This window comes from Pteropus vampyrus, unplaced genomic scaffold (assembly GCF_000151845.1).
Source record: "Pteropus vampyrus isolate Shadow unplaced genomic scaffold, Pvam_2.0 Scaffold41, whole genome shotgun sequence".
NCBI lineage: Eukaryota > Metazoa > Chordata > Mammalia > Chiroptera > Pteropodidae > Pteropus > Pteropus vampyrus.
The window spans coordinates 2,800,930-2,820,164 of NW_011888822.1; the positions used below are offsets into that span (position 1 = coordinate 2,800,930).

At 34.8% G+C, this 19,235-nt stretch overlaps 1 protein-coding gene across 1 annotated transcript in view; it reads left to right on the top strand.

Annotated features, from left to right (window-relative positions):
• The window catches only part of PTPRG (protein tyrosine phosphatase, receptor type G), a 650,284-nt gene extending 632,327 nt beyond the window's left edge, over positions 1 to 17,957 (top strand). Inside the window, exons 24-29 of the mRNA XM_023529707.1 lie at positions 7 to 96; positions 594 to 722; positions 4,155 to 4,301; positions 4,987 to 5,129; positions 15,729 to 15,864; positions 16,386 to 17,957. Of these exons, the coding sequence (XP_023385475.1) occupies positions 7 to 96; positions 594 to 722; positions 4,155 to 4,301; positions 4,987 to 5,129; positions 15,729 to 15,864; positions 16,386 to 16,532 (792 nt within the window). The 3' untranslated portion in view covers positions 16,533 to 17,957. The remainder of the gene's footprint in view (positions 1 to 6; positions 97 to 593; positions 723 to 4,154; positions 4,302 to 4,986; positions 5,130 to 15,728; positions 15,865 to 16,385) is intronic.
• Positions 17,958 to 19,235: the final 1,278 nt, after the last annotated feature.

Genomic DNA, 19,235 nt, shown 5'->3' on the forward strand with positions numbered 1-19,235 from the left:
TTTTTTTTTCATATGATAGCTGAGCGTGCTCGAGTGGGTCTTGCGCCGTTGCCTGGAATGAAAGGAACAGATTACATTAATGCTTCTTATATCATGGTGAGAGTCAACAGTTAATTATAAATAAAGTCAATTAAGCTGAAAGGTGCTAAAGAGCGCATACCACCTATGTGACTGATTTCATTTTCCAAATAATATCTCAATGTGTAATATCAAAATTATAGAGTTCTGTATCTTGAAACCACTAACAAAAAATACCTAATCGTAGTGGGGGTACAGAAATGCCTAAATTAAGAAAAATGCTTGTTAAGGAATTAATTTTATTGTTAATTTCACCCAATCAACTCTCTAAATAAACGTTGAAATTACCATTAAGTAAAAACAGCATGGGTAACTAAAAGTGAATTACATGTGGAGAGAAAATTGTCTACACATGTTAGAACTACATTTAGAAATTAGCCAAATTCACTGAATGCCTTTTTCAATTATTTTAGTATGGTCGAAATGATGCTATCTTATTTCATGAATATATTTTACTACTGCAAAGTTGGAATAAAACACTCATAATCACGGATTTTTCATCTCCCTAACTGAAGGGCTATTATAGGAGCAATGAATTTATTATAACGCAGCATCCTCTGCCACATACTACGAAAGATTTCTGGCGAATGATTTGGGATCATAATGCACAGATCATTGTCATGCTGCCAGACAACCAGAGCTTGGTAAGTAAAGCACATCTGCTATATATTAATGAGCCTCTGAGGCCATAAGTGTAAATTTGATACCTTGCCACAGGGCTATCGTGTCTGTATATGCTAGGGAGGGAAGTTAGACCTCTCATCTTTAAGTCTATACAGATTCCTTTTGCAGTCTCACAATTACCATCCCTGTCAGCTCCATTACTTGATTCTATAATGCTGGTGATATCACTCTACAGTTGTGCTGTACATAGCTGTAAAGTAGCAGGTTTTGAAAAAAGTCCCCTACTAATCTCATTAATGTATGACCTTAACCCGACCTCTTAGTTGCTATGTTACTTTTGAAAAATAATAGCAGCTAACATTTAATTATATCACTGTGTTTATTACTGTGCAAATATTAACTCATTCAGTCCGCTCTACAATTTTACGACATGGTACTGTTATCATCTCATTTAATAGCTGGGAAAACTGAGGGAAATAACATGTCCAACGGCATACACAAATAATTGGAGTCAGGATTTGAACCCGAGTCACCTGTCTCCAGAGCTCATGCTTTTAATAATTTTTTCATGGTGTTTGTCCCACCCACATCATAGAAATGTTTCCCAGTCCCTCCCCCTCCAAATTCTATCAAAAATAATAATAATGTATCATTACTTTACCCCTGCCGCCATAGGTAAGTCAGATCCATTACCAGGAAGGAGATAAAGAAAGGCTATTTTGTTCCAACTTAAAGGTATTTTTTAAGAACTTTACTAACCTACTATCTCTTTCTCCTCCCTTTAGTCCTTCCCTATTGAGGGTCTCTAAACTATATTGGAGAAGGGTCAGCAAGTTTATAAAAATCAGCTTAAATGTGTGTGCTTAAGCTCTCTAAGTCTCAGAATTAATTGGGTTCAAAAGTTACTGTAAGGACATGGAAGCAAAAACAAAAACACAAGGAAGATCTGCCTCCATGAGTGTCAGATTAGTGAGTTTTTTAATCAAGAAAGAACAGCATGTGATTGAACCCCTAGTCTTGATGACATGCATTTGACTGTGTGCCCAGTCAGTAGGAACTTCTTCACTTTGTCGCATTTTGCTCCAGCTTCAGAATACCAAGGCTGCTTCTGTATGATAGAATGGCAACAAAGTTGAGAATCTGAAGCTAAAAACTGGAGTGTAAATTTTCAAATTAGCTGGCAGTAGGGGTCTTTTCTGTTTGGCATGTAGAAATTGGAGGCATTTAGGGTTGTTAAAACGTCCATTTGTTGGATGAGTCAGTATTTTGTTATTATAACTTAACAGAGGACAGTCACCAAAAGCCTCTACCCACAAGCTTATTTGTATGGGGAGTCTAGGGGGAGCCTGGCCAAATAAGTGGGTACATGTTCTGCAGACAGTGAGGATACAGGGACTGCCATGGAACATGTGATCTCAGTCTCTCTGAGACCTGGGGATGCTAGGCTAGAATCATACATGTCTGCATTCTCAGCTTTAGGATTGAACGTCAAATTCATTGATGGCAGTTCTTCCTAAAGATAATGTCTCTGGATTCCTATGCTTGCTTTATGGCTTATTACTACTGTAATTTTACAAGACCACAATTCTGTGAATAGTCAAGAAGTCACTGGTTCCTAACTCAGAAAGCACTGTTAGCTAGGCATCTTTGACATATATAAATCTTTTTTTAAGCAAAATAACCATAAGACTAGAATGCCTACTGAATTAAGTAGCATTTATTTTTCTCAGTCTTTCATCCAAAGTTGATCAATTATTCCCTGTATTCAGAAGTTTTTCTCTGCCTTTCTTCCATCGTAACTGAAGTCCCTGTGGCTATCTTTAGACCAATTGCATAATTTACTGTTCATATTATCATTATAAAAGTTCTTTGAGGTAAGTAGTTTTATTATTCCCACTTTTCAGATATGGAATTTAAGGCTCAGATAGTTTAATTTATTCAGGATCATATCCAATCCTAAATCCTATGCTTAATCCGTGTGTATTGGTTATATGTAAAGGCCCTGTCCATTATACCTTATGTTTTTAATATCTACTAAAACGATCCTACTTCCATTTCCCTGGACAAAATGTATTAAAACACATGACAGTTACAGACTTCTTTTGTATAGACTAAACCCAATTGCTAATCTGTTTCCCCTTATGCTGAGCTTTAAAAATAAAAATGTACTTGGCAATAAGCTATATTGAAACTTGAAAGGGTGATAAGTCTTATTGGACTGTTGGCTCATTTCTAATGCAACAATGTAAGATTAAACAAAACCTTCTTTGTTTTGAACACTATTCAGAATTATTTCTGACTTCGCTAGTAGTAGCTAAGCATTTTCAGGAAAATGCCCATAGAAATCTGTATTACAGACAAACTGTAGTTTGCCATTTGAACTGATTAGAAAAGGAGGGAGCAGGGGTCTTATTGTCAGAGTCACTGTATTTCTCATAAAGTCTCCCACCTGTGCAATAGTTAACTTTTTTAAGGCCTCCATAGTTTTCAGGGATAGAATTCAAATACAAAGCCTGAATATTTACTTTTAATCTTGAAACAGATGAACATTTGAAGGCCGAAAGACTCTCTGTGTTATCATCCCCTGGACATCCATACTAACTTTTAAAGAACACCTTGTACTTAGAGCCAACACACATGCTTACTTATGTACAACCTCTTTCCAAAAAGGTTCTGTCCCATACCATTTATTAGTAGTGTGATTTTAGACAACTTATGTGTCTCTGAGCCTTGGTGTCCTCATTTGTAAAAGCAGATGATAAAAATCCCTCATCTCACTAGTATTTTGTAAAAATTAAATAAGATGTTTATCTTAACATTATCTTACTTAATTTAGGGGTGCAGGGGGAGGGCGAAGTGGGTAAAGGGCGAAGTGGGTAAAGCTGGAGGAAACTGGACCTTGGGTGGTAAACACACAATAGAATATACAGATGTCAAATGATAATGTACACCTGAAAATTATATAATTGTATTAACCAATGTTACCCCAATAAACTCAATTTTAAAAAAAGATAATGTTTATGAACATCCTTTGCAAAATGCTAATCAACTGTAGAGCTGTTATTAACATAATTCATAGGAAATGGCAATTAGCATGTCTTAGTTGCTTAAGCAATTGTGAATAATAGGTTAAAATTAATTGACCTAAATCTCATCTCCTTTTTCATTATGACAGTTATATCACAGAGCACTTCTCAATGGGGGGTGATGCATCCCCTATAGATGCATTTTGGTTGTTACAGTGACATAGGTGAGAAGTGCTGGAAAATAATTATTATTATGTATGTTTTTCATTGCGTACAGTAATCATTGAACTCAGCATGATTAGATGGGCATAAAATTCTGTGAACCAAATTTAAAAGGTGACTTGAGAGGTATAGCAAATCTAAAACATTTTGCAAGCAAATGTTTGACAGCACTACAGATTTTTTTTTTTTTTTTGGTTCTCATAGGCAGAAGATGAGTTTGTATATTGGCCAAGTCGAGAAGAATCCATGAACTGTGAGGCCTTTACCGTCACCCTGATCAGCAAAGACAGACTGTGCCTCTCTAATGAAGAACAAATTATCATCCATGACTTTATTCTTGAAGCTACACAGGTAACCTAAACCTCAGTTCCTTAGTGACAGCTATATCTTGGCCCAGGATCATTCTTCTAAGTAATACTGAAATAATTTACCACCCTTGAGGCAGGCCCAGGTATTTGAGTATGACTTAATTTTAAATATGTACACTTCTCTTTTTTTTCCTTCCTTCAAATATTTGCTTTCCTGGCTGAATAGACAAAAGGTAACCAGTTTTTCTGATTGAGCACACATACAAATAGGTCTGTTGACCTAATTATAAAAACAATATTCTAAAGCTCAATATTTTTTTTCTGTCAGAAATGTAAACCTTGGCAATGTGTTGCAGAGACGATAATAGTGAGACTTTTGTTATAGAACATTTTGATGTGTAATAACTGCCTTTTTATGGGACAGGAAAAAGGGGAGCTGTCTTATATTAGTAATTTAAATGATGAGCTCCTAACCCCTTCCTATTTCTTTAATTCTAAAGAAGAATTGTCACTTGAAATTTTAGCCTAAACAAAATAAGATTCTACTATTTTGCTATGGTGACCTGCTCACTTTTTAACAGCAGGCAGACCTCCCTAGTCGTCTTACTGATTGCGTGTTGGGTAATCTGGCATTCTTCTGTTATCTATAATATATGCTTTCTCAAAAGCAAGTTCTAGTCATTAGATTATAGACAGAATGAAATAAACTCATGTTGTATTGGTTGCAGGATGACTATGTCTTGGAAGTTCGGCACTTTCAGTGTCCCAAATGGCCTAACCCAGATGCCCCCATAAGCAGTACCTTTGAACTTATCAACGTCATCAAGGAAGAGGCCTTAACGAGGGATGGCCCCACCATTGTTCATGATGAGTATGTATCTGTTTCTTAATCTTAAAATTTAGACATTTTTCTTGTTGAATTGCTCTGGAAGTAGAAAGGGAAGACAGATTTTTTAAAACCTGCTCCCTCTCACAGCTTGTGACCATCCCATGTTATTTCTAATGTGTACCTGTGCAAGACATGGCTCTGTTGGCATTTTATCAAACCTTCCCAAGTCTTCAGGTTCTCCCAGAGTATATGTTCTACTATATCTTAGCCTACAAAAGTAGATTTGCTTGCTTTTTGAGGTTTTATGTTTCAGTAACACAAATTAATCAAACAGCTAATTAAATTATTAATTATTTACATCAATCAAATAGTTACATTTATTTTAACATTCTAACACTGAATTTTAGCAAACACTTGTTAGAGTTTACAGTGTGTTTTGAAGATTATAGTACTGTCTTTGGGATTTAAAAGTAAACAACACGAATCTCAAATAGAACAAGTCACTCCAGGCTCAGGGATTCTAGGCTACAAAGTGTTCAAATCCAGCCCCTTTCCACTTTATTAAGAGAGACAGGGTCATAGATGTCCCTTACATGGTATACGAATATTTGGAGTGAAACTGGAATCAACCTGCAAGTCAGTTGTATAACCTTACATTATTTAGACTCTCACAAACCTTTGGTCAATATGGCACCTATTATACACATCCTCATCTCTATTTTAGTTCTAAGGTAGCTCACTCCTTGGTCAGCAAATTTTCAGTGCATCCATTATGTTCATTAAATTACCAACAACTTTAATAGCATAGATAATAATAAATTGGAAAGTAAAGCTTATTGTTCTTTTATTTTCCTTAAACTAAAGATATAACAAAGTGCATAAAGATTTTCAGCCTAGGTCGGCACCTTCTCCTCAAATCCATATTGCTCTCCTGTTTGAAGTAAACCACATTACTGGCTGCTTCCAAAGAGTTCTGTGGTCTTGAGAAATAGTGGCTATTTCAGAATGTTGGCCCGACATAATTACATTAAGAATTAAGGTTAGAAGAGCATTATAGTCAAAGAAGTATTTAAATAGCACACAGACCGGCTCAGAATGACTAGGTAGTTGCCACTGGCTGTGAAACTTTAGGGTAGGCAGTATAGCATAAAATTAGGGCTGTTTCTGGAGATTTTCTTCCCCACTAAACTGGGTCAGATTTTAAATTACTTCTGTATCAATTCAGGCCAAATCCTAATGTTGCTGCCCAAGTTATGATAGTGCTCCAAGGAATTAGGTCCTAAAGTCAGTAAGACAGCCAATCTGATAGTTCATGGTAAAGGAAGAGGTAAAGAATAAAACACCACCATGCAAACAGTTTCACACAACTGTTTCATTCATTTATCTGTATTCATCTTTGGGGTATACTAGTCTTATTCAAAAAATATTCATGATTTTTATTTTATGCCACATGGTGAGTATATCACCTCTGGAATTAATCAAAGGTAGCTGTTCTTAGCCTAAATAGTAAAAGAGAAAATCCTAAACTAGTGGATCTACAGCTATCATATAGATATCACATAGGTTAGCTGGATTAAAACCACCGAAAGAAATGTGTTCATTCATTTATCCATCTACCATCTTTAGGAGATAAGTGATTCCATAGAAATTACTTTTCCACATTACTCTAGAACAACTCTAAAAATTTTAAACAGTCGCTAACTCTAGCGCACTACTCTGAATACCAGTTACCTTTCAGTTTCCTCTTACCTACTTGTTGTACTTCTAAATATCCCTTCATGATGGCATACAGACACCTCGTATTCTGCTTGTATAAAACCAAACTAATCATCTTCCAGCCTTCCCCGACCCACCAAGTCTTGTTGATTCTACCCATTCTTTCAAGACACTTCAAATTCTTTTACAGTCTGGCCTAAGTTGACTTTTCCAGCTACCATCCCAAGCTTCCACTGAAGTACTTCCTCTGGGCCACTCTTCCCCTGCAAATACTATCTCCTCTAGTGCCCTTTCATTCAACACACAGTTCAGAAATCTCTCTCTGAAATTGAAGTCACTCTCTCTGAGATTATCTCTAACCCATTTCAGAGGTGATCATCAAAATCGTTAATAGACATCACCTTGCCAATGCCATTCCTGTTTATCATACATTGTAACTATTTGTCCACAGGACCGTCACCCCCACATTGCTGAGACCAGCAGTGGTAACTTCCTCATCCCAGTCTCCATTAGGTGAAGGCCAGTGCCTGGCACATACTGGGTGCTGAACAGATACTGGCATGAATGGGTACTGTGTTTCAAATTGTGATGGCCTGCATAATTTTAGGGCTCTGTACCCCTATATGAACTTTTCCCAGAAAGCCTTGAACCTTGCCTTTTGTTTTGTCATGTTGCCTGCTTAAATTCTGTGAACTATAAAGCCAATTTACAAAGTTTTTTAAGCTCAAAAGTAGAAGTGAGCACACTTGGAGAGAAGACCTGAGAGCTTCTACTGTAAGTCGAAGAGTTTATCTTTTAGTGCTCAAACTTTGTGATATCTATTCGGTCTTCATCTTTTTAACACTACTTTCAGGGTCCTCAGCTATGTACCAGATAGATGAAGTTTCCGGATAAATGATCTAAGGATAAAATTCCTCACCAGAAAGTAAACTGATCTTTCTTGAGGACAGACATAGCGTAAAAGCGAACTGCTTTATTCATGGCATTCTATATTCCCCTGTTTAAGACAGTTCTGTTTAGAGGCTGACCTGTATCATTACTGTCAAATTTTAAAAACAGAGCTTGTAGTTCTACAGAAGGGGTTTAGAGATAGGCATGGTTCTTACACAGTCTCATGAGACAACAGTAGACTAGATATTCACTCACAGAACAAAGAATCGTTTCCTGTGCAAATAATGTTAATTCGCTCTGGAGATACATCTATCACCATATTAGATATCATAGTAGGCTAATTTCATTTAACAGTTCTCAAAGTGTGATCTGAGGACACCCGGTTAAGGAGGGGACAGTAGTCTTCAAGCCCCTTCCAGGAGATGAAAGGTCAAAACTATTCTCATAATAATGCAAAGATACCATTTGCCTTGTTCACTCTCATTCTGTCATGAGTGTACAGTACAGTTTCTCCAGAGCTGCATGATATGGGTTGACATCCTCACTCTCGTGGCTAATGGAATGTGTGCTTGCATGGTTTTGTGTTTTAATATTTTCTCAGTTCTAATTTCTGATAGAGTAAATATTTGATAGAGCTCAAAATAAGCAAAACCTCTTTGGGGATTTTTATTTTAATTTGGTTCTGAGATATTCTATAAGTGAGGCAGAAATATATGGAATGCCTTCTATACCAGCTACTGCAAAGACACTCAGAAATCATAGCTAATTAATTTAATCCTCAAATTTATCCTACTATGAAGGTAATTTTAGAATTCGCTACTTTACATATGAGAAAATAAGCACAGTGACACTAAATAATAGTGACTGGGTATACATATAGTTAGTGTCAGAGCCCAGACCAGCCACATAATTTCTGGGGTCCAATGTAAAATGGAAATGCAGGAACCTATGTCCAAAAATTATTAAGAATTTCCAGATGGAAAGCGCAGAGCTTTAAACTTAAGTGCAGGACCCTTCCGATTAGGGGACCCACATGGTGGCAAGCCTGGAAACTGGCCCTGCTAGAGTCAAACCCAAATCAGTCTCATCCTGCTGAAGAGCACCGCCTCCCACAGTCAGTACTCCTGCACATGTGTCTCCATTTCTTCAACTTCAGACTCTTGTTTTTCTCCTACTTGATTGACTCATTCAGTTACTGAGCTGTTTATTTTTTTTTTTTCTTTTTAGTTTCAGGTATACAGTATAATGGTTAGACATTTATATAATTTAGGAAGTGATCTGCCCCATTATTCTAGCACCCATCTGGCCCTATATCTAGCCATTACAATATTTTAATTTTTAAAGTCCTGTGGAAAGCTTTTGTGTTGCCATTTCCCCAGGAATGATACATATCCAAGCTTTCACTCTGTTTTCCTACTTGCTTTAATGATTTCTAAGGGAAGTATCACTTCACAGTGACAGGGTTATAATTCTGGATTGCATTCTTGGTTATCATTTTTAAAACAATGTCTAAAAAGAAAAACTGTAACAATTGTGAGTAGTTATATGAAAGAGTAAAAAATATGATTAAGTGGGCATAGACATCATACACACTGACTATACGAGGAACCCCCAATGTGTTTTAAAATGAAATAGGCGGAACACTTAAAAACATGACTGTGCATTGGGAACTTAAAGTAATTTCATTTCTTCTATGATTTCTTTGCAGGATAGGAAGGAAAAGATGAAAATACATTTGTTTTTTTTCTTAGCAGCATTTCTTAACAAGCATTGCTTTTGAAGAAGTGGTAAATGAACTACCAAAGCCAGTGAATTTATATACTATTCTTATTTTATCTAGCTTATAACTTGGTGAAAAAGTGAAACAGCCCCTCTAGTTTTAAGTGCAAATCTATGAAACTTGACAAACATCCTTTAATCCTGCTTAATTCCTAAATTGCTAGAAGAACATGGCCTTTGTTTTTTCAGTCTCTATTTTTTTATATTAATGTTTGCTTTTTAGAAGATACTTAAAAGTATCTGTGTGTTTGATTGGTTTGACTCAGTTTCTAGTCATGTTCAAAGTATTCTTGTGTTGTACTTCCTTTTAATTTACATTCTTATTTAAGAGTGGCTAAATATAGGAAAGGCCAGACTAATCCCACATGGAGTGCACACTGCATAATAAGATACATAATACCTGACTTTTCTTCTTAATGGCTATGGATAGCTTTAAGAAAGAGCTAAAGAAGAGGTGGGTGGAAGGAGATCCTGAGTCTAACAGTTTCACTAGACAGATTAAGCAAAAGTTAAGTTCTTCCTCTCCTGAAAAATGTTAGTGCCGTGCTAAAATAAGTAGGTAAACTCAGAATCTGAGGAAAGACAAGATGATGAACAAGAACAATAAGCGAATCAGAGTTAATAGAGCAATCATAATAGGATTTTAAACTATGTTCACATCTAAAGGAAGTCTGTATGAAATGAATTAAAAACATGTATTGTGCAACAGGAACAAATTAGAGCCTAAGAAATAGAAAAAATAAGAGATGCTAACAGCAGAACGCACAAAGTTGAAATCAAACAAGGATATAGAAGCTAGATACAGAAGTTCTAACACATGTCCTAAGACATGAGCCCGTAGAGAGATTAAAGAGGAAGAAATAATGGCTGAGATTTTCTGAGAACTGAATAAGGGATTAAATTCTTAAACTGAATGATCAGAATACATTTGAACAATAACATTCAGAGAGATTTGAATACTACAATTAACAAGACTGATCTATTAGTGATATATAAAACTATGCACCTAAAAGAGACTATATTGAGAGACCGTAGTATATTCTCTTCAAACATAAATGATTTATTTAGATAAATTGAATTTCGGAACATTTCTGAAAAATGATACCATACAAGGCCACATTCATTGGTCATAATGCATTAAAATTAAAAACCAATGAGACCTCAGATCCTCATACCTAAACACTGAAGTCCTTGTATCTAGAATTACTTATAGATAATTCATGGGCTAAAAGGTTACGGAAAATAAGAATTAGAAAAAAACTTAAAATTAAATAAATGCACTGCATTTCAAAACCTGGTATGATGTAACCAAACTACACTCAAAGAGAAAAAAATTATAGCTTATACTGTATATATTGGAGAAAAGATTGAAAATACAGTTTCAACTCAAGAAGCCAGAAAAAGAACCAGATAAATCCACAAATAGTACAAAGAATTAAAATAAAAGCAAACGGCAATAAAATGGGGGCAGGGAAGAGATAGTAAAATTTAAACAATAAAGTCTAAAAAAGAAACCAATTTGGAAAATGGCAAAAAAAAATTCACCATTTATCCACAGTTACAGCAAAACATTTAAGAATTGTTATTATACTCAGGTGTAATGATTATTTTTTCAAGGCCTTATCTTTTAGAGTTTTATACTAAAATATGAATAAATAATATACTTGGAATTTGCTTCAAAATATATGGGAGAAGAAGTAGAGATGCGACAAGAGTGCCCTTAGGTTGATGATTGTTGTAATTTAGTGAGCTTCTTGAGGGTTACTGTACATTTTCTATAAAAGGTCAAAATAATAGAAATATTATAAAAGACTGAATATTTGAAACTATATACTGATAAGTTTTTAAAGGGTTAAAATATAAATATTTTAAAAGATATAAAATTAAACATTTGAAACTATAATTTTATAGTAATAAATTTTTAACCCTAGATCATAAGCATAATAAATGATACTTTTTGAACATATGGTAGATGTACTAGTCTCTGTTCTGTGCCATTTACACGTATCAGCTCAAATATAAGCTCTAGTCATGAGCTATGAGACTTTGGCCAGTTCACCTGAATGTGCCTTGTTTCTTCAGCCTCAAAATGGGGATAAAATGGGGATAACAATAGTTCCTATACCATAGGACTACTGTAAAAATTAAGTTGGTACATGTAAAATATCTAAGAAAGCCTGTCAACATAGTAAGAGCATACTACATGTTAGTGATTACTAAGAACTGAATTAAAAGATGAGTTCTCAAAACTGTTAAGGTCCACTAAGTCCTGACAGGCTACATTTGAATAACACACAGAGAATAGACTTAATGTTAACTTGATTTAAAAAAAAAAAAAAAAAAAAAAAAGGCTAGCACCAAAACAAAAAAGTATGAGCTAATCTTACTTATTAGAATATGGATGCAAAACTCAAAAACTGTCAAATAAAACCCAACATGTTATAAAAAGTAAGATTTATCCTGAGACTGTAGAACTCGTTAAATATTACCAAAAATTTCTCAGTGAATTCAGGACATTTTTAAAGGTGTTTCTAAAAAGAATGTTAATAGATGTTGAAAAACATACAATAACACCCATTCATAATATGCCCCCCCCAAAAAAACACTCAGCAAACTAAAAGTATAAAGCATTCTCGTTAACTTGATCAATGTTATTTATCAAAACATTAATTTAATATTAATAACTTAGAAGCTTTACCATTAAAGAATATAACACGATGCATCCTAGCAGTCCTTGACTATAAAACTATTAGGTCCTAACCAACAGAGTAAAAGCAAAAGATACAATAAATTTAAAAGTTGAAAAGAGGCAAAACTGGCATTATTAGCAGATAAAGATGTAGCCAACTTCCTAGACAAACCACAAATTATTAGAACTTAAAAAGAGTTCTGCTGTGTGGCTGGATACAAGTTTACCATATGAAAATCAATTTTCCTATAGTATGTCAACTGAAACCAAACAGAAAATGTCATGAGAGTCCATTTTTAGAAGTAACCAACTCTAAAGCACCTAGCAATTAAACTAAAATGAAATTAGCAAAGACTATGAAGAAAACTATAAAATCTAATTGAAAGTCATAAAAAACTTGAATAAATGGAGACAAGACGTGTTTATGAACAGAAAAACTCAAAGACGTTAATTTCCTCTGGTAGATACATATATTTAACGCCATCTAACCAAATCACAACAAAACATTTTCTGTCCTTAACAATCCAGTTTCAAAATTAATATGAAATGGATGGGATGGAAAAGTTAGGAGTACTTGGAAATGAGTGTACAAGTGGAAAATGAAATATAACATGTTTGAAGCACTAAAAACAATATGAAACAATAAACTTAGGGACAGCCAAAACTATTGCGGAATCTCGCTTTATCAGCTATCAAGAATTATCACAAACCTATACGAATTAAGACAAATAAATGTGGGAAAATGAAAAAAGATAAACTGAAGGGTTAAACTAGAGTTCAGAAACATGCTTGCATTCATCAGAATTTAGTATATGATAAAAAGGCTGCTCAGGTCAATGAAAAAAGATGAGACTATTCAATAAAAAAAATGTTGGGATAATTTGTTGTCCATTGGAAAAATAACTAAAATAGGAACCTTATATCAAAACAAGAATAAGATTCAGATGAATTCATTAAAATTAAAAAATAAAATTAGAACAATGTAAAATACTGAGCTAGAGAAAGCATTCTCAAACAAGATTCCAAAAAGAGCCAAAAATGAAAGATTGATAAACTTGATTACATCTAAACTATACTTCAGTATAATAAAAACAACCACAACATTAAGAGAAACTAGGAATTGAAAAAAAAATACTTGCAACATGTCAGATAATATAATTTCTATGAATCCATTTAAAAGAGACAAACCTAATAGAAAAATGGCCAAAGTATATTAATAGGCAATATCAGAAGAGGAAATACAGTTGATTAATAAACAAAAAGATATTCAACTCTGATAATCAAGAAATGCAAATTAAAAAAAAAAAACATTAAAAAACAGACAGAGAAGGTATTCACTTATACATCTGATAAGAGATTAATATCTAAAATATACAAAGAACTTATACAACTCAACAACAAAAGAAACAATCCAATTAAAAAATGAGTAGAAGACCTGAACAGATATTTCTCCAAAGAGGAAATACAGATGACCATTAGACATATGAAAAGATCATCATCATCAGAGAAATGCAAATTGAAACCACAATGAGATATCACCTCACATCTGTTCATAATGGCTACAATCAATAAAGAACAAGTGTTGGTGAGGATGTGGAGAAAAGGGAACCCTCATACACTGTTGGTGGGACTGCAAATTGGTACAGCCACTGTGGAAAACAATCTGAAGATTTCTCCAAAAATTAAAATAGATATACCTTTTGACCCGGCGATTGCCCTTCTGGATATTTATCGAAAGAAAACCAAAGCAATAATTCGTAAAGACCTATGCACCCCTATATTCATGGCAGCATTATTTACAAAAGCCAAGATATGAAAGCAACCTAACTGCCCATCAACAGATGATTGGATAAAGAAATTATGGTTCATATATACAATGGAATATTACTCAGCCATTAAAAAAAATGAAATCCTACCATTTGCAACAACATGGATAGACCTAGAGGTTGTTATGGTGAGTGAAATAGGTCAGAGAAAGATAAATACCATATGATTTCACTTATATGCAGAATCTAAGGAACGAAAAGAAGAAACTAATCAAAGACAGACACAAATATAGAGGACAGTCTGGGGTCAGCCAAAGGGGAGGGGGATTGGGGGGCTGGGAGAATGGAGTAAAGGATTAAAGAAGTACAAATTAGTTGATAGATGGTCACAGGGTTGGGGAGCATGCCATAGGGAATGCAATTAGTATTAATGTAATAATGGCTAGGTGGAGAGAAAGAGCAATTAGAGGGATCGTTTTATAATCTATATAAATGTCTAACCAATGTACTGTATACTTGAGACTAATAAAATTTAAAAAGAAAACATGAAAATTTTTCATCTACCAAATAGGCAGAAGCATTTAACTTTAAAATGATGAGAAGAAACCAATATTCTCATGCTGGGAGGAATATAAACAAGTAACAACCATTTGGGAAAGAAATATAGCAATATATTTAAAACTGAAAACGAGCATACCTGTGATCTAGCTCTTCTACAGATGGCACCTCTTCTAATGCACACAAGATACATGAACAATTTAAATGTCCATCCATAGGGAAATGAGTGAGTCCAGTATGGATGCAGCAGCTGAAATGAACTGGATCAAAATGTACTGATATACCTAAATCTAGAAGGGTTCATCTGAAAGTTTAACAATTTTTATCCCTAGATAGTTTACCTCTAAAGTCGGGGTGGCAGTTAGGGGGCTATAGGTTTTATTTGTATCAAAGATGAAAAATATCTGTAATGTTTTAATTTTATATATGAATATTCAGAAACTGAATATCCAATAGTTTTTAACAACACAGTGGGCACAGGGCATCTAAGTTCCAATCTCACTTCTACCGGAAACACGATCTCGAACAATTTTATTTAATCCATCTGTTTCTCATCACTAATACGGAAACTATGTGCCATCACAAGTTCCTATAAAAAATGGATTTGCCAGCCTGGCTTGATTTAAAAATAAAAAAGGTCTATTACTCTTTAGAGCCTTTTTTCGTATGTGTAAAACAAAGAACCATATTTTTCCAGGGATTTTAAAGAAGGTGCCTTCATTTGGAAAGTTCTACTTCAGTGCCAAAAATAATTACTTGATATGGAACCCATTTTGAGAATTCTCTGACTGCATTTCAGTAATGTATTTTCGTTTTTGCTCATGTTTTGTAACTTCAATTTAGCTGTTTGGGAATTTAAAAAATTTTTTTCAGTCTTTCACCAATAGCCTCTAGTTAAGGTTCTCATTATTTTTCCATTTATATTGCCTAATTTGCCCCCAATATCAAATCTTCTATAGCTCTCCCAAGTCTAATTTTGAACCTCTCATGTCATATTAAATATCAAGCTAAGTATCCGATAAACTAGTTTGGGTGAGTTTACTTTCATAAACAAATGTCACCTTTATCTAAAATTTTAGCCTCTAAATCTCTCTCCCATTCAGTAATTTCATTTATTTTTATACTTTGGAATAGGTGTCTCTACAATCTACTTAGCTTCTGTGAAAATATGTAATGGTAATTCCATTTCAATATATTCAGTCCCTTAGTAAATCTGAAATAGCATTTTTTTTCTTCCCCAAGGTATGGAGCAGTTTCAGCAGGAATGTTGTGTGCCCTTACCACCCTGTCCCAGCAACTAGAGAACGAAAACGCTGTGGATGTTTTCCAGGTTGCAAAAATGATCAATCTTATGAGGCCTGGAGTATTCACAGACATTGTAAGTGCTTTGCTTCTTTATGAAATTTCTACAACATCAGTTGAAATTCAGGCTCATGCTTTAGAGTAACGGTTCTCAACTGAGATACTTTTTTTGGTTGCCACAACTGGAGTTGGAGAAGTACTCTGGCACCTAGTGGGTAGAGCCCAGGGCCACTGCTAACCAACCTGAAATGCATAAGACAGACTTCCACATTAAAAAAATTACTGGCCCAAAATGTCAGCAGTGCAGAGGCTGAGAAACTCTGCTTTCTAGAGTATAGTATTCTCATACAGTTATAACATATATTTGTTAATTTACTGTCAATATTGAGAATTAGTTCCAAGCTAACGGAGATCAAAAGGACATTAAGAAGGCATAGGTCTTGGTTATATTCACATGATTTTTAAGTTTCTTAGACAGCATAAATATATATTCCTGTTTCTCTAGTATGTTTTTCACAATTACATTTTTAACTGGTATTTTAACCTTGGATGAAATGACTAAGCTTTGGCTCAAAGTGTCTTCCTCTTGCTTTTCAGGAACAATACCAGTTTGTCTATAAAGCAATGCTTAGCTTGGTCAGCACTAAAGAAAATGGAAACGGTCCCATGACGGTGGACAAAAATGGTGCTGTTCTAATTGCAGATGAATCAGACCCTGCCGAGAGCATGGAATCTCTAGTGTGATTGAAATCCTGGAAGGGCACTTAATTTGTAAAACTTCTGAAGACTGAGAACTTTTTGAGGCCTTTTTTGCCAGACTCTAGGTTATACAATAACCCAGTTACTTTTTTACACTGATAAAAGTTTTGATATTTATTTTTTGCCATTTTAAGTCTTAATGGTATTCTACTGAGCATTTGCACCTCTGTTCATTTCACCCAGTGAAACTCAATTTTACCTAGTTTGCACTATATGATCAGTGTTACTGCCTATAATCTAATACTAAAGCAAACCCCGATGTGACATTCCATAACAACATATATGCTACTTTTTAGTTCAGTACAGTGAAGGTCTTTGTTATGACAGTGAATCTTGATTTTATTATTATTGCTAAACAGTTGCATTCTACTAGCAGGCAATGCTGTATTTTTTTCCTCAGTCCTACTCTCCTCTTTTCCTTTAGACATTGTTCAATACTGTATGCCTTCTACATTTTAATGGAGTGGATGAGCATTGTTTTCTTTTAAAGACTAGCAGGTAATTGGGAGCTATTAAGGTCCGTCGACATCATGGCCTTGAAACAGTCCCATTTATGATGGTGAAGATATCCATTAAGAAATTAGAAGATTTACGAGTTGCTTTATGTGAACATCACTTATTAGTTACAAACTTATATTCATAGCTTTAAAAAAATGCCCAATTGTGTCAAAATAAAGGATATCTCTGTATTGCAGTTTTCACAGTAGCTATGTGGACAGTGTGTGTTATTTCCATTTTGACTCTGTGAAATAGCTACACCTAAAAATCAAGGCTATCTTTTACAATAGAGAGATGGCAATATTTTACACAACTCAGTTATGAAACCCATTAGTGACTCCCCATTAATGCTTCTTGGTTTTTTAATAGCATACTTCACAGCAGGTGGAATAATGAAAATATTACAAGTGTGTAATTTTGAAATTAGTCCTCTAAAATCCCTATTACTCATATAACAATCTAATAAAAACTACCTATACAGTTAACATTCTTTTCTTTCCTTTTTGCCAAATGTTTCATGATAAATCTCATAATTACATACATTCTTCTACTTAGGATTAAATTGAAAATACTGTATTAGCAAAAGTCTTAGGACTATCTAGACTCCCACACATGGATAAATCTGATTTGGAGAGAGAAAATTACAATCTTGAATAAAAGGCGATAGCTACATTTTCAAATAGTTTTTAAGAGCGAGAGATGGCTTTGTGTGCTTTTGTGTAGTTTAGCCTCAAGAACAGATACACTTCAGTAAAAGAGGCTGAAAATCATTACACAGCCCAAGGAAGTTATTTGGTTTAGCCTCTGGAGCCATACTCACCCCACAATACATAATGGAAAAATTAAGAGCATTAATAAGGAATTTCAGTTCCTTATTTTCAGTTAGAAAAATAAACTACTTACTGAGATCTATTTCTTCCAGTGTCTGTGCTTTTGAGAAACAACTTCTATCAGACGTGAAATCACCACCAGAACTGGGCCTGGAAGAATAAAAGGGTTTTGGTTATTTTTTATGTCAATAAACTTCAACAAAAAGTCCACACTGGCTATTACACTATCTGGGTAGGCGTTAGAACATTGATGATCTTCAGCACTGGGGTTCTATTTACCTTGAGTTGACTTTCTGTGAAGTTTGTCAGAATGGTGCTAAAGGACCAAAGCAGCTCAAGGACGAGAGAGGCTGCAGGCCGAGACCAGGAGTTCCAAAGCATAGGCCAGATCAATGGAATTTTCGTCGACCACATAACTTGCCAGGGTTAAGTTAATCTCCCTTTTTGTTACATAGATTCAGCAACATAGAATAGTCTGCTGTTCACAAACTATAGGCTAGGCTTGAAAAAAGGTGTGCAAGTGAGCAAAGTGTGCTAAACTGTATGTGCTAGATGATAGAGATACCTACATAGGCCCTCTGCTCCCATCAGAAGCTCTACCTAACACTTTAAGAAAAAAGCTTGAACATAGGAACTCTACAACTGCCATAAGGCTAAAGGGAATCAGGAAGGTAAAGGTTTCAGATCATGGCAAGAGCTAGATCATTTTAGTCAAGTAGGTTAGTTTGACTGTATAGAGTATTGATATGCGCTCTTTCCAGTAGTTGGCACAGTGGACTTGACTTTCAGAAGTAATGTTTAAGTTGGGGTTCATGGTCCCTCAATAATTTCCCTCAGTAATTATTTCTTAATAGAAAAGAAAACATTGGTTAGAAGACTCATAACAAGTATTTCCTTCTGTGCTATTTACAGAAGGCTCAATACGTGGAAATGCATACCCTCTAACACAATTCTGTGACCATCTCTTACATGAGCATCAGAATCATGATAAAGGAAAGAGATAGCTAGTAAATAGAATAGAAACATTACAAGGATGGTTTATAAGTTGTCTGTGAGACAACCGTGTGTCTATAGCGGGCCTGAACCAAAGTCTACAAATCCTGACCCACTGACCTATGAGCAATTGCTATTTGCCCATCTTGCCAAAGTAATCCAAACACACTTCACTGAGGATAGTTATATTCAGCAGTTCCTCACTCTCACCACAGAGTGTATCCTCACTATTATTCTTAATTTGTTATTGATAGAAACATGCTTGCATCTTTCCAGAGGCAGAGTTTCAAAGATGGTGTTTTCTTTGAGACATAAGCACATTGCTTAACTACATAACAAGGTTAATACCACTTGCACTCAGGAGGAA